Source organism: Triticum urartu, unplaced genomic scaffold, assembly GCF_003073215.2.
Source record: "Triticum urartu cultivar G1812 unplaced genomic scaffold, Tu2.1 TuUngrouped_contig_8870, whole genome shotgun sequence".
In the NCBI taxonomy this organism is placed as follows: domain Eukaryota; kingdom Viridiplantae; phylum Streptophyta; class Magnoliopsida; order Poales; family Poaceae; genus Triticum; species Triticum urartu.
The window spans coordinates 16,714-32,398 of NW_024119861.1; the positions used below are offsets into that span (position 1 = coordinate 16,714).

The 15,685-nt window shown below is 42.7% G+C and overlaps 2 protein-coding genes across 15 annotated transcripts; one reads left to right on the plus strand and one right to left on the minus strand.

Annotated features, from left to right (window-relative positions):
* Positions 1-3,183: 3,183 nt before the first annotated feature.
* On the plus strand, positions 3,184-6,270 carry LOC125532036. Of its 14 annotated transcripts, none has more exons than XR_007293693.1 (10): positions 3,185-3,558; positions 3,620-3,741; positions 4,078-4,221; positions 4,294-4,354; positions 4,454-4,845; positions 4,973-5,085; positions 5,201-5,299; positions 5,395-5,648; positions 5,744-5,814; positions 5,911-6,270. XR_007293693.1 is itself a non-coding variant. In XM_048696208.1 (9 exons), exons 5-9 carry the CDS (start codon positions 4,822-4,824, stop codon positions 6,013-6,015), a joined length of 813 nt encoding a protein of 270 aa, XP_048552165.1. In that variant the 5' UTR covers positions 3,184-3,558; positions 3,620-3,741; positions 4,078-4,221; positions 4,294-4,354; positions 4,454-4,821; the 3' UTR covers positions 6,016-6,270. The 14 variants fall into 14 exon arrangements, 10 of the variants coding, with proteins under 10 accessions (XP_048552165.1, XP_048552161.1, XP_048552169.1 ...); XR_007293694.1 differs by having other exon boundaries at positions 4,973-5,025; XR_007293691.1 differs by having other exon boundaries at positions 3,186-3,558; positions 4,937-5,085.
* A 1,526-nt stretch (positions 6,271-7,796) lies between these two features.
* Positions 7,797-15,679, minus strand: LOC125532038 (E3 ubiquitin-protein ligase RGLG2-like). The gene is made up of 5 exons (XM_048696215.1): positions 15,656-15,679; positions 15,456-15,583; positions 15,151-15,355; positions 8,418-8,474; positions 7,797-8,336 (listed from the first exon to the last, which is right to left on the minus strand). The coding sequence occupies exons 2-5, from the start codon at positions 15,560-15,562 to the stop codon at positions 8,256-8,258; spliced, it is 450 nt and encodes a 149-aa protein (XP_048552172.1). The 5' UTR covers positions 15,563-15,583; positions 15,656-15,679; the 3' UTR covers positions 7,797-8,255.
* Positions 15,680-15,685: the final 6 nt, after the last annotated feature.

Here is a 15,685-nt window from a genome sequence, read left to right on the forward strand (position 1 = left end):
CAACGGCGCCAGAAAATAGCTTGATGTCTACTACGCAACTTGTTCTTGTAGACTTGAATTGGGCCTCCAAGCGCAGAGTTTTGTAGGACAGTAGCAATTTTCTCTCAAGTGGATAACCTAAGGTTTATCAATCCGTGGGAGGCGTAGGATGAAAATGGTCTCTCTCAAACAACCCTACAACCAAATAATAAAAAGTCTCTTGTGTCCCCAACACACCAAATACAATGGAAAATTGTATAGGTGCACTAGTTCGGCGAAGAGATGGTGATACAAGTGTAGTAACGATACTAGATATTGATTTTTGTAATAGTAACAATGAAAAACAGCAAGGTAGCAATTGATAAAACAGAGCACAAACGGTATTGCAATGCTTGAAAATGAGGCCTAGGGTCCGTACTTTCGCTAGTGCAATCTCTCAACAGTGCTAATATAATTGGATCATATAACCATCCCTCAAAGTGCAACGAAGAATCACTCCAAAGTTCCTATCTAGCGGAGAACATAAGAAAAAATTGTTTGTAGGGTACGGAACCACCTCGAAGCTATTCTTTCCGATCGATCTATCCAAGTGTTCGTACTAAAATAACACCAAATAATTTTTGATTCATAATACTCAATCCAACACAAAGAACCTCAAAGAGTGCCCCAAGATTTCTACCGGACAAGAACGTGCATCAACCCCTATGCGTAGATTACCCCAATGTCACCTCGGGAATCCGCGAGTTGAGTGCCAAAACTTATATCAAGTGATTCAAAATAATACCCCATTGTCACCACGGGTATTCATATGCAAGACATACATAAAGTGTTCTCAAATCCATAAAAGTATTCAATTCGATAAAACGAAATTGCAAAGGGAAAACTCAATTCATCACAACAAGATAGAGAGGGGAAAACACCATATGATCCAACTATATTAACAAAGTCCGCGATACATCAAGATCAAGATCGTCACATCTCAAGAACACGAGAGAGAGAGAGAGAGATTAAACGCATAGCTACTGGTACAAACCTCATCCCCAAGGGTGGACTACTCCCTCATCATCATGGTGGCCGCCGGGATGATGAAGATGGCCACCAGTGATGATTCCCCCCTCCGGCAGGGTGCCGGAATGGGGTCTAGATTGGTTTCTCATGGCTACATAGGCTTGCGGCGGCGGAACTTCTGATCTAGGGTTACCCTGGGGGTTTTTGGAATATTTGACAATTTATAGGGCAAAGAGGGGGTACGGGAGGCCACCGAGGTGGGCACAACCCACCTGGGCGTGCCTGAGCCCCCAGGCGCGTCCGGGTGGGTTGTGCCCCCCTCGGGGCACCCCCCAGGTGCTTCTCTAGTCCACTGAATGTCTTCTGGTCCAAAAAAATTCATATTCTTAGAACAAATGCATCCATCGAACACAGAAAAACATAGGGGCTTAATATTTCGCCTCCCAGCTCATTTATCATAAGATAATTGTTAACAATAATAAATCATGATCAAATATATTTGACTGGTCATATGTGCCTAGATGTTTCCTCACCACATGATGCTTGCCAACTAGAGAATACTTGAGGTTGAAACAAGAATTTATACTATTGACTCTTTGCATAGAAGTAAACACTGAGAAGTAAAAGATAGGCCATTCGCATAGGGAAGCAGAGGTTGCCATGCGCTTTTTATTTGGATGCCCAAGCTCTTAATGCAAAGGAACGTCACGTTATATTGCCCCTTATGATAGCAACCTTTATTATGCAGTCCGTCGCTTTTATTACTTTGCCATCACAAGTTCGTACAATGCTCAATTTTCCCTTACATTAAAATATCAAAGATATTTAGGAGCAATTTGTATTGCTTTATGCACCGATGACAACTTACTTGAACGATCTTATTCAATCCATAGGTAGATATGGTGGACACTCATGGCAAAAAACTAGGTTTAATGGTTTTTGGATGCACAAGTAGTATCTCTACTTAGTACGAATTTTTGGCTAGCAAAAGATCCTAGGCAAACACCACATGTTGGAGGATCCATGACAATATAACTTCTATACAAATATACCCAAACATAACTCATTATGTTGTCTTCCTTGTCCAACTTCAACTAATTTGCTCAATTTTGAAAATAATTAATGGGTATTCACAATCATAGAAGATGTCCAAGATAATATACTTGCATGTGAAAGTTCTCTTCTTTATAGTAATCAGTCATGAATTGCTTGTATTAACAATATTGCGATTGTCAAGCTTCAAAAGATCTCTCTTTCTAAACCCAGTGTGAAGCTACCACTAGGCATGATATGAACATATCATTTCAACTTCATGATATCCAATTCATTCAACAATTTACTCATAGGATATAAGTGAAGCACAAGAGTAAATGACAAGCTACTCTAAAAAGATATAAATGAAGATCAAGCGAGTAGTTATGTAAATGGGTAGCTATTTGAGGACTCTATCTTATTTAAAAGTTTCAGATCTAAGTATTTTATTAAAACAGCAAGCAAAACAAAACAAAATGACATTCCAAGAATAGCGCACATCATGTGAAGAAGCAAAAACTTAGACTCAACCGATACTAACCGATAATTGTTGAAGAAGAAAGGTGGGATGCCTACCGGGGCATCCCCAAGCTGAGATGCTTGAGACTTCTTGAAATATTATCTTTGGGTTCCTTGGGCATACCCAAGCTTGAGCTCTTGTGTCCTATTCATCCTTCTCATAACACGGTTTCCCTAATTCTTAAAAACTTCATCCACACAAAACTCAACAAGAACTCGTGAGATACGTTAGTATAAATCAATGCAAAACCTTATCATTCTCTACTATAGAGAATCACTAAAATTATTGTTTAACATTGCATACTAAATGCCTCTGCATATTTAATATTACTATCCTCAAATAGAATCATTAAACAAGCAAACATATGTAGACAATGCAAACATAACGACAATCTGCCAAAACAATATAGTCTGTGAAGAATGCAAGAGTATCAATACTTCTTTAACTCCAAAAATTATGAAAACTTACCACAATGTATAAAATTTATCAGAGCTTATTGTGCAAAAAGTTTCAATGTTTTATCGCATTCTGACTTTTCTCGAGAATTTTTGCAACATCTAGGTCGTGGACCAGGACGTTAACATTTTTACCGAGCTAGGGACCAGATAAGATAATGGGTCCAGGACGGAAGTCGACATCTGAGCCATTTGTTAGAGTTCGGGGTACCACACGTGCGCACATCCTGGTTCATCCTGGAAACCCTCGCCGCCACCCTCTTTGGGGAAAGACACCACTACCACCCATGTGTCTCGTGTTGCGGCTGTTCCTTGCGGTGGCGCTCGTTCTTTGGCGTCGACGATGAGGGGATGGACGGATCTGGTATGGTGTTCCTGCTAGACGCCGTCGGCAGGTTAGTCCGCGCAGATCTATGAAAAAGCTTTTGGGATTTCCTGGGCAAAGTTGCATCACACGCAGGAGAACCCTGATGAACTGGTGGCCTTTATGCCGGTGATTGCCGTGGTTTTTTCATATTCCCGCTGAGAGAGGAGGTCGCTGACAACCTTGAGCAGCTAGATCTGGTTCCCCTCGTTTTCCTTTCAGACAACGTACTCGGTCTTGTTGTTCCTGGTCACTGAAAAGGTCAAAGAAGATCGCACAGGTAGAGCGCGGGAAGGTGTGCGCCGTCGCGATGATGCATCTCCAATGAGTTTGGCTCAGTCGATCGATAGAGTCAATCCAGAGGCCCCTGGCTGGACTAAAAGGTGTGAAGCAAATTCCTCCCCAATTGGCAACTTCTTTTTCTTCAACTACATATGCAACTTATATGCAGAATGCATTTTTCTTCAGAAAAGTAGTTTACTTTGTTAGTCGTTTAGCTAGCAGAACCGCTGACATTACTCTACAAGGATGCCTCTGAAATCACTGTACTAAAACTGAGAAAAATCAGACCTTGAATGTGAGCAAGAACCTGAAGCAGTTTTCGTTCCATTGTATAAAGTATTTCCCAGAGATGGCACAAAAGCAGTAGCTATATAATTATGAAAGCATGTTTTCTTTTCTCTGTTTTTCAAACGCATGTACTCATGGAATTATATCAGCGAGAGGAGGTGCATCAAAAAATGGTGTAGGCGGAAGTTCCAGTGAACCAGAAGATGAGGAAAGGAAAGAACGTGTAGACAGCTTAGCTGCAGTAGCACTTGCTGTAGTCGACCAAGCCATAGACAATCCAAAACTCTTCAAAGGTTCTCAATTGATATGTGTTCATGCTTGTTTTGTTTTAGATGCAATAACTAAGATTGTGTGATGTCGTCCAGGTATATTCGAGCAAGTGAGGGGTCTCCCTATCAAGACTTGGAGTGGAAGGATACATCTGATGTAAGTGATTACAACACGTCAATTTCCACGTACTGTTTGTGTTTATCACTATGATACCAAGATTGCTGGTTGAAAGATTGGCTTATTCTGTTACTTTAGCTGGTGCAGCACATGGAGGTCAAGGACACGGGAGCATCAACCCCACACGCACGGGAGATGGTGAGGATGGCATCATTTGGGATGAGCTAGAGAACGAAAGCCAGGAAGCTGCACAAATGGAAGCTGAACAGAAAAACGGTTATGTGTCGGTTAATTGGCATATTGGATACAGCTATAGTAGTTGATGATGAAGATGGCAACACGGTGATTAACTACGGTAAAGCACATGGTTCCAGTGCAGAAGCTGCAAGTGCAGATGCAGATAATACATCAAGGAGTGGATGGGGTGACAAGTACCCTCCATCGATTGGGCTATACATACAGTCGTCTGATCATGACATTTTCAAGTTCAATGTGAACATGATGGAATGTGGAGAGGACGTTCTCAAGAAGTAAGCACTACTGCCACCCATGGATTTTTTCTTTTTTTCCTGATATTTATGGAAAAAGACTTAACTACTACCTCACGGGAAATGGTTTAAGCACTTCCATCCCATATTGGCGGTGGCATCTGGTCAGGACCTGAAGGATGAGCTCACTCTCGGTGGGGAGTTGACATTGAATTTGTGGAGGTGCATCCATCACATGCTTAGTCAGAAGGAGAAGATAATCTACTGCGGGTGGCTTGATAGGTTTAGGGGGATTTTTGATCCACGTTTTGTTGCAAGTGCACAGCTTAATTATAATTGTGTTTCTGTGCACCCGGTGGATCATATGAAGCTAATTTTTCTTACATTTCCATTGCAGGAAGAGCTTTGCAGGGATGCTGGTGAAACTAACTGGGATTACATTAGCACTATGATGCACCCTGATGTGATGGGATGTAGAATTGATTGGGTGAAGAAGGTAAAAGTGTTGGCTACCAAAACACTATCGCTACTTTTTCCATATTTCTGTCCGTCTGATTTTGTATGTATGTTATTCAAAAAATGAACTTTCAGTTCATGTTCCTGGTGAATTTCATGGATTGTTGGCCATTGTACATTCTGGATACGGAGAAGAAAATTATGATAGTCCATGAAATGACTGAGACCGATCCGGCGTGTGAGATGAAAATCAAACATGAGGCTTTAGCCAAGAAGTTCCAACATAGGTTCTGCACCTTATTCAACGACATGTTCGGTGCTGGCTTGGTTGAGACCCGTGGATTGTCGTTTGTGTATCCGTTGGTGGCTCAACATGGGCAATGCAGCAGGTGTGTACCCACTCATTTGTCATGCACATACTGGTTTTGCTTTGAAGGTTGACTTCCTACAAGTCTAGTTAATGTCATGTTTAATCGCATGGAAGACAGTGGAGTGTATATCTTGCACTACTTCGTCGAGTTCATCAGACTCTACCTACAATCAACACTAACCCAGGTTTGGAACCTGATACACAATTGCTGACTACAACATCCTGATATTATTCACAGACGAAAGCAGCTAAGCGTTTTGCGATTGTATCACTGATTGCAGGCTCAGATCGAGCACTTGCGCAAGAAGTTTGCCTACGAAATAGTGACCATGAAGGGAAACAATGGGGATATTCCGGAGCTCTTACACGACATAATCATTGACTGAAGTGAAGGCGGTGGTACTCTGAGAGTGAGTGCAGTCAGGCAAGATCTTTTGGTTGTGCTTGTGATAAACCCTAGTTTGACACGAGTGAGTTGGCGTGCCATTTTGCATCACAAAATCCCCAGCCAGAGTAATGTTATGTTGTACCTTGTAAGGATTAAGTTTGCACTATCTATATTTGAGGAACAAGCTTGGGAAGAGTTTTTTCGAACGGGGGAAGTACTTAATTTGATGTATTGTTCGCATGCGTGTGCTAAATGACTGTGATCATGTGCCGTCCAGATAAACCATGTGTCGGTACCAATTTGTGATAGCAATCATGTATAGTTCCTAGTACATGTGCTCGCAGATGCAATTAAGTTCCTGTGCCCTGGGAGGTAGAATTGGGAGGTGGCTTGGTGGATGATAAGTGAACTTCAAATTGAACTTGGTGATAGTTGATGTGTGAGGTTTTTGCGTGTCTATACATCAAAAGTTCCTTTGACAAAAAAGGAAGGAGTTCGTCTTCTAGGCATCAGCGATTCGGATGCAGTGCTAATATGAATGATTTGGTGACCATTTCATGTGTCGGCAACCCGTATATTCACAAATAAACGAAACCTAAGTTGGAACATAAATGTGGAAAATATGTTTATCATAGATCCTACAAACTTGAGTGAAAGCTTACACAAGTTGCACAAGAAGGGTTGCGTCCGGGTTTCCCTATTTAATGGTACGGAAACATTAATCGAAATAGGGTCTGAGAACTGAGATACATGATGATTTGATGATAAGCTGGAATGAACGAATATATTAGTCATGACGCATGCGTATACTCCCTCCGTTCCCAAATATAAGTCTTTTTAGAAATTTTAACAAGTGACTACATACGAAGCAAAATGAGTGAATCTACACTCTAAATATGTCTACATATATCTATACGTTGTACTCCATTTAAAATGTCTAAAAAACTTATATTTAGGGCATCTCCAATGGGCGATGCTTGTTTAGGCGCTTGAGCAGATGGGAAAATGGGATTTTAAACATAGCATCTATGTAAGAGCGTGTGTGTCCAACGCTAATAGAGATCTGTAGACGCCTGGTGATTAACAAATTAAACGCGAAAGAGCTGGAGCGCCCGGCGGCAAACCTAGCATCGATGCAAGGCCAAATCCTGGTCACGGGCGGGAACCAGGCAAAATAGCCAGGAAATCAATCCTGGCGCCTCGGCTAAGCGGCCGTGTTGTAGATGCCCTTAGGCTGGTCATAATAGTAGTATCATAACTAATATCATACATGCCAACTAGACAATTTTGATAAGGTGTCATAACATTAAATGAAGAAAGAGATGATGAAGTATCATATTATAATATCGTATTATAATAAATGCTATGCTACTTTGTATCATGCGTGACAATAAATAAAGTACTACATTATATTAATATATAATACTATGCATTAGTGAAGTAGTATCATATACTAATATCATATGCATGATACTATTATATGATACTCTCCATTACAACCAGCCTTATAAACAAAGAAAGTATATCCCTGATTAACCGGTTGGCGTGGTGAAAAGGTGGCGTGGGTGGAGAGATATTTATGGAGTCTGGTGTCATAGACGTTTCTCGGACGGATGGCATGCATGGCCCAGCCGGGCACAGAAACATTGATAACATTGGTGAGCCATCCAGCGACCAGCTGATCCGCATCCACAGTGCGACGTGTCGTTGCAATTAAATGCGCCACTGATGGAATGATTTTCGTGACATACGGTCGGGGAATACATCAGATGCATAGGGTGGGGTCAAAGTTTCATCATTTTATTACATTCTAACTTTTCTTATAGCCTCCGTGGCCCCACGCATGTGCCACTATTTCATACAGTATTCACGCGTACACCTAAAACTATGAATACACCCAAATTACTGCAGCTCGCGAAGGACGCGCCGGTTGGAATTGTTCGCATCCCGAGCCAGCGATGGACGGGCGTGATTTCAGGTGCAGCTGCGCTCAGGCACCAAATCACCGCTTCCCCATCACTAGTAGCTATTTTTCGCCTGCCACCGGTTACGAGTTTTGCAGTAGTGCCCATTCTAGGTACTGAACTGATGAGATATAACACAGAGCAGTACACAACTGTTATTCATTTTCTTTATGGTGCAAGCTACAGTACAAACGGAGTTCTTTTTCTTTTCCATGAATTCTACTTCCAACACTCCAGCGTACTTCAGTCAAATCTAGTTAGGCATGTGAGGCTGTTAGTATAGTTTTACTCTTGTATCAATTGGCCTTCGACAGATGGGGCAATCCGCGACCTGCGGTCCACACCCTGAACAAGTCTGCATGCAAAGAAAAACTTAGGGCTGGGAAAATGCGGTCTAGCTAAACAGTCTAGGCCTACCAGTGTTATGAAGTCTCACCTGATGACCACAACCAAATGCCATGTCCCGGGGTTTGGCAAGGCAAACTGGGCAGAACTGCAGATATCGAAAAGTAGATCTGAATATACATATATTTGTTCGATTTCAATGAAAACATTTTACTGTAAAACAGAATATACAGATGTTGGAGTAGAATCTTCACTAATGAAAAATAGCATGCTTGGATATTGAGAAGAAAAAATTACCGTGCTATGCTCGCCATTCAAAACTAAGAATATTGCTTGCTTTTCTACACTACCTAACCACAATGGGCCAGGGAAAACTTGCTTGCATAGGAAAGCAACAAAGTACCAAGTGCTTATTGGAGTTGTATCGAATATTGTGTACAAGGTAGGTTACACTTAAACTTGGAGTCATACCATGGGTAGACAGAGTATGGAGTCGGGTCCTAGTAGGACACTTGATGCGGAGCATCCTAAGAACATCACCATGTTAAGAGCACTTTTGCCAAGTGACACGTGCGACATCTAATTCATACATATAAAGATGAATCATCTCCTTTATACGTGTTCACTTGATTCCTTCTTGGATGGTATACTACTTAATAATCTATCGTGCACGTATAGATTTGATCGGAGCTTCACGGATGACGAGGAGTGCAAGCACAAAGGAACAACTACACCATCCGCGAAGGAAGCGTGGAGGCGAAGACGGAAGATGGAGTTGCGGGGGTACAACCTGATGAAAAGGACCGTCTAGGAGCAGCCAAGATTAAGTCAGTGCTCCAGCGGCCGGACATCCAATGGCGTACCAGACATCTGGTGCTTCCCGACCAACCGGACATCCGGTACCACCGGAAATCCAGTGCCACCCAAGAGGAAATCAACGAATTTCCGATGCGTACCTAACATCCGGTGCCTCGCGAGCCACCGGACATCCGGTACCTGCATGTGTGCAAGACAGGCAACTTGGCCTTATATCTCTCTCCCACCTACCCTTCCGTGGCTTATACTATAAATAGACCTCCCCTTAAGAATAGAAACCAAATCATAGAGCTTACCTCATGTATCTTCCCTTATGCAATTCCTCTTGAGAGAGAGACTCCATTGAAACACAAGGCCTCCTTTGGAGAAGAATCCCTAGTGGATTATCAAGGCCTCCACATTTGGAGAAGAAAGGCTTCATAAGAGCATCAAGCCCTCCTTGTCCTAGGACTTGGGGAAAAACTATCTTATTCCATCTCACTCCTTGGATGATTTGAAACATAGGTCTATCTATGTGTATCTTCATTTGCATCTATGTGTGTTGATTTGTGTGATTTCCCTTGTGTTCTTCATGGGTTTTCTCAAATCCAGCTCCAATTTATGAAGATTGAGCCACATAGGGTCTCTACCCTACATCATCTTGGTATCAAAGCAAGGTTGCCACAAATTTGGAGCCTTGCCCCTCTCTACCCTTAGTTTATTGTGCTCTTGCCCAATTTCAAAAAAAATCCAACAAAAATAGCCCCAATTTTTTCTTGTGATTTGATGTTCTACCGAGTTTTTGTTGATTTCTTTCTATGGATCTAGTGTTTGGCAAATGGATCTACCTCCCTTGGCGTTCTCTAGGCCCAATTTGTCTTTTTTCCCCACCAATTTTGCCCCCCAAATCCCCAAAATCGCGATCCGGAGCCCAAATCCCGTGATGGACATCCGCCACCGGACAACCGGTATCCCCATCGGAAATCCGTTGCCCGTATAGAAATCGCGTCCCATCAGTCGGACATCCGGTGCTTCTCGGATGACCGGACATCCGATACCTGGAAAACCAACTTTGGTTGCCATTTGTTTTGGCCCTAACTAATTCATCTGGACTCCGATTTTGATGTTCTTTAGCTCGTTTTGTAGTTATTGACATCCACCAAAATTAGTTCCCACACCATTTGAGTCCATCAAATTTTTCAAATTTTGGCATCTTCGCCTAGGCCCTCTACCAAAACCACCATAACTTCTGCAATTTTGACCCTTTTTCGTCCCCATTGCATTTGTGGTCGTTGAAGTCTCCAAGTTGTTCCGGCAACTTAGGGATGGTTGCTTCAACAACAACACCGTGTACCGTTCCATCGACTACATCAACCATAAGCTTTCGCAAGCGGCGATGATCATCCATCCTTTGAGACCACCTACCGAAAGCAAGGCCGGTTACCTCCAACTAAGTGAAAAGTTAAGTTTGGCGAAGGTATCCATTTCGTCACAAACCTTTCCTTGCCACTACACTTTGATAGCCCCACCATCTTTGCGATCACCTTCATAACTATTGAGACTAGCTATCCAAGTATTGTCATGCTACACGAAAACTTGAGCACCATAGTGATACGATATCATATTGTTACATCATTTGGTATATCATATAGTGTGAAAGCTTACTCCCATGCATATTTAGTTGAGGCTCAATAAGAATAGTGGCAAAGAGAAAAAAAAGCTTCTAAGCAAGGAAAAGATCAAAACTTATAAGCAAAAGTGGGGCATGAAAAGATAAACTTGTGAAAAGGGTACATGGAATAGGAAAACGTTTTGGTTGCATATATAGGATTGGGCAGTGGTGAATCGTGCCCAAATGTGCTATCAAGCTGGTGTCTCTCCTTGTGTTTGTGCAACATGAGCTTAGTCTTTGTTAGGCAATTTTGTATTGCTCATCTCTATAGTTGCACAAGCCCCATTATCCCACCGCACATGTTCTTTGTTGCCCTCCTCTACTTCAGTGATCACTTGCTTTCCATTTTGAGTCCTTTGGATTGATTTCAACATTTACAATATCTTGAACTTCAATTTGCTTGATATTTTGTGCCACTAATCCCTTACCGAGCTCCACATATAGCCTTGATGTGAGTTGTGGGTGCGTCCGGGAACACTTATCAACACCATATTTGCTCTATTAGTACACATTGAAATATCTTCTATCCTTGTCATCCATAGAGCCGAGAACGTAGCTTGATATTGTTCTTTCCCTTTTAGCACTTACTACTTGCACTAGTGCCATGATGTATAGGGACGACACATCTCCTTCGGTCTACATCCACGACGACGAGTTTGATGTCAACAAGAGCTACGTCGACGCCAAGATAGACGCTCAACTGGAGGAGCTCAATGTCCTCATCAACATCGGCAAGAGGTCATCTTCAAGAAGACACTCAAGTGACATGCTCACGAGCTACCATCTCCGGCAAGGTCACATCGGCATCGACACCATCATTGACAAGTTCATGAAGTTTGAAAGCTCGAGGACTTCACCACCTCCCTTGGCATCTTCGCCTTTGGATGTGCGGCATCTTCGCTGACAAGTACCTCAAGAATATGAACAAGAGAAGCTCCCTAAGCTTAGGTCCCACTTCCACGAGCTACTACAACCTCGACACCGACCATGAGATTCCTTTCTATGAACCTCAAACTACATCAAGTCCCCCTCCGAAGATCAAGTGAAGTGCGCCACAAGAAACTTCCACGACCACGCGTCAGCATGTTGGCTTCACACACTTTCGAAGAACTTCCACATGAGTTGGCCCAAAACGAAGACGGCTATGCGGCAAGAGTTTGTGCCTTCCACCTACACGGAAAATCTTCGATGCCAATTGGAGAACGCCAAACAAGGTTCCAAGTCCCTCGACGGGTACTTCATGGAGATGAAGAAAGCATTACGACAAGCCGGTGCAGACAACCCCATTTGGATGAAGTGCCACTTTACCACGGGATTGAACAACGACATCGCTAAGACTATCTTCTTCAATAAAAACGAGTCTCTTGATGACCTCTACGTTGGTGCTCTCAATGCGGAACAAGAACTTAAGAAGGCCAAGGCTTCTCGACCCCATGCACACTTCGCGACAACCGAAATCCAAGGCGACGAGCATGAGGGTAGTACTACAAAGATGTCCAAGCCCGACGAGCTCCAAGACTACGCTCCAAAGTTTGACTTCACCGCCATCCCTCCTCGTGGCATTGACGATGCCGAGTCTACCATGACTCTTTTTGAAAACGGCGCGGTGACGACTACGACTACGGAGCCTCTCAAGGACCAAGATTTGGAGGCGAGTGACATGGTGACAAGCAAGAATGATGCTCCCATCTTTAGAGGCGATAGTGAGATGACCGAGCATGGGATGTTCCCTTCAGTCATGAAGGCGAGTGATGATGTGACATCTTCAGCCTTCACCCGTGGCGACGGTGACAAGATGGTTGAGCATGGGGTTTTCCCTTCAACCATTGCGGTGTATGATGATGAATTGAGAGACTTGTGCACACATATAGATGGTGGTGATGAGTTGGGATTTTCCCTTCAACCACAGCTTGGCGTCGTCCTTGGTCAAACCAGCATGGTTGCCCTGATTCAAATCTGGACATCTTGATGGTGGTGATCTAGAACCGGTCGGCCAAGTGGTGGTGGCTACAAACTATGGTGGAGCGACCTCCTGCGGCTTCACAACAGCGGTGGTCACCGAAAGGAGGGTTCATCTCTCCATATCTGGTGGTGGACTTCGGCGGTGAGATGCAAACTATGGACGACTGCTTGACACAGAGGGATGGTTGTGCAGCAGTGGCGATCGCACATCACATGTAGTTGTTGGAATCACGAAAAAGCGGTGGCGACGACACATGAGTGACTTCGATGGTGGTGCTACTCGAGCTCCGGGGTGAAAGCCTAGGTCTGACCCGAGCTGGTTATACCTGGCAATAGCGATGTTTTTTCTACGTTGTTACCTTGTTGAAGGCATTACTTGGATATGCTCGGTCTGATTATTCAGGCTGAAAACCTAGATTCTGGCCTAGGTGGTTGGATCCGGTGATGGCGACATTTGAGCGTCGCTTCCTTCCCGAAGGAGTTGATGTTGAAGAACCTCATCGTCCGTGTGCTGTCATTAGATGGTTGGTGCGGATATGGTCAATGTTGCAGCTGGCTGATCGCGGACCTAATCGTTATGGGACTTTTTTCGTTTTTCCTCGCCTACGCATGGCTACGGATTTGTATGGAATTATGTTATGATACCGAGCATTCCACCTACATGGCGTGCACGTTGCAAAGTGTATGTTGTGTGGAAGTGATGACCTAGGATCGTTATTATGCAGATGCTAGCAGACGTGCTAGATCTTCATGAGCACAGGAACACACTGGTGGGCGGGTACGGCCGGGAGCACACCGCAACTGCTCGCTTGGGCTCGGGATATAGGAACAGAGAAAGGAAAGAGAAAGATGAGGAAGAAGATGTGCTATGACAAATGGGACAAGCAATTTTGTTTTATAATTTTTGCTAACTCGGATGCCACCTCAGCTTTGAGGGGTCAATTTGAATGTGCCACGCCACACAAAACCATGTCCCAATCGTCTCAAGGGAGTAAAGTAAACAGTATTGGAAGTTAGGAGTGTGTTCTAACCGGTTTTGGAGTCAAGGGCCGCAAGTTAAACTATTTGGTAAGTTGAGGGTTGTGAAGTGGACTTATCTTTTTTTAAGATTGCTTGTTACCTTGTTTTTGCTGGATTTTTCAATTTCTTGCAGCAATAGACCTTAGTGGTGGCCATGTCAGCTTGCCTTTGAAAGGCTGATAACATCTCAAGGGTTGGTTTAGTAGTTTCTTGGCTAATTGATCCCCTCAGCCAGTAGCCTAGATCACGAGTCATCTCCATCAACTAAACGTATATACTCCTGTTCTTTATGGACATATATGCGTACTTTAGCTTGACATACTCCATTGGGTAGAAAAAAAGTTATTTACTCCATCGTGAAAAATAAGCTATATACTGCTTTGAAAGAAAAGAGTATATCTTCCTTTAATTGCCAAGCAGTATATATTTGTTTTCGATTTAAACAGTACATACCCCTTAATTTAGCATGCGGTAGTATATACCTATTTTATTGGCAAACAATATATACTCTTTTGGGTTGTAATTAAGCAGTACAGTGACAAGTACTCCCTCTGTAAACTAATATAAGAGCGTTTAGACCACTACTTTAGTATTCTAAACGCTCTTATATTAGTTTACGGAGGGAGTGGTATATACTACCTCTGTAACTAAATATAAGACTTTTTGCAGTTCAAGTAACCTCTGTAACTAAATATGTCTTATACTCCCTCTGTCCCATAATATAAGAGTGTCTTTGACACTAGCGCCGTGTCAAAGACACTCTTATATTATGGGACGGAGGGAGTATTTAGTTACAGAGGTAGTACCTTTCAATTGCTAACAAGTATATACTTGTTTGGATAGTGGCTAGCAGTATCAATAATTGCTTAATCATCCTAAAGAAGGAAACCACTTCCATATATACTTCCTTTTCATATTCATATACTGATATCATTATACCACTACCGTTCACCATGAAAAATATGGTAGTATTTTATTTGACGGTGCCAAACAAGTCACATGAAAAACCAAACTATATGTCTCCTACGAATTTCGGATCCCCTTATTTTTGGTAGTTGGCTAATTGCTCAGCATGCGCGCGCGCGCACACGTGCATGCACGCGCACATAATAGTGCTATGCTAAGCTCGAGTGTAGAATAGTTATCCTACACCGCTAGAAAAACTATATGTAGTATAGTAAAATTGTGCACAAAAAGTAGCAATTTTGGAACAACTTTTTACTATTCAAGTCACTATGCTGTAACATTGTTCCAAAAATTACTACATACACTATTTTACTATATTGTGTGTGCCTGCCCATGAGATTCTCGTCTTTTTCTAGTCTGGATCAATTTATAAAGATCCTACGATATAGCAGGGCAGTATTTGTCTTACTTGGAGTTCTGATGCTCTAGCATCTGCAGCTGGTGGGGGTGTAACTGACGGTGTGATTGTTGAATCTAAAGTTGCCTCCTCCCTAAGATTAGAAGGCACACTTCGGAAGTTATTTTCCCAAGATGGTGCTGCTCTTGAGGTGGTATTATAACTTGCAAAAGGAGGAGGAAGTGGAACTCGCTCTGGAGACTTTGCAAGTCGACGCCTAGTTAGTAAAAACACAAATAACAAATGAGACAATCAAGCCAACTAGGAATGGTAAATAAGAAATATGTGTAACTACACTTGCTCTTGCTTCTGCTTACCCCAGTATTCCAAGCTGTAATGTTGCTTTGTACTGCAAAGGTATTTCCATGAGTGCTGAAAGGGCAAACTCTGTCTCCTTGATGCTTTGACTGATCTTTTTTGACATGATTCCAGTGAAGTTGACAAACTAGGATAGCGAATATCACCGTTATTTTGCTTGGGAAGCAAATATCAGTATTTATATAGTTTTGGTATTTACCTGGAAATTGTCAAAAGATCTAGCAGGAAT

Bases quoted from the DNA above. Each gene is read 5' to 3' on its own strand.
- LOC125532036 (XM_048696208.1), top strand. From the start codon at position 4,822: ATGTGGAGAGGACGTTCTCAAGAA. The intron at 5,300-5,394 runs GTAAAAGTGTTG...ATGAACTTTCAG, and splicing joins GAATTGATTGGGTGAAGAAG to TTCATGTTCCTGGTGAATTT. The intron at 5,649-5,747 runs GTGTGTACCCAC...CATGGAAGACAG, and splicing joins CAACATGGGCAATGCAGCAG to TGGAGTGTATATCTTGCACT.
- LOC125532038 (XM_048696215.1), bottom strand. From the start codon at position 15,562: ATGTCAAAAAAGATCAGTCAAAGCATCAAGGAGACAGAGTTTGCCCTT. The intron at 15,356-15,455 runs GTAAGCAGAAGC...TTTACTAACTAG, and splicing joins TTACAGCTTGGAATACTGGG to GCGTCGACTTGCAAAGTCTC. The intron at 8,337-8,417 runs GTGAGACTTCAT...CTTTGCATGCAG, and splicing joins CATTTGGTTGTGGTCATCAG to ACTTGTTCAGGGTGTGGACC.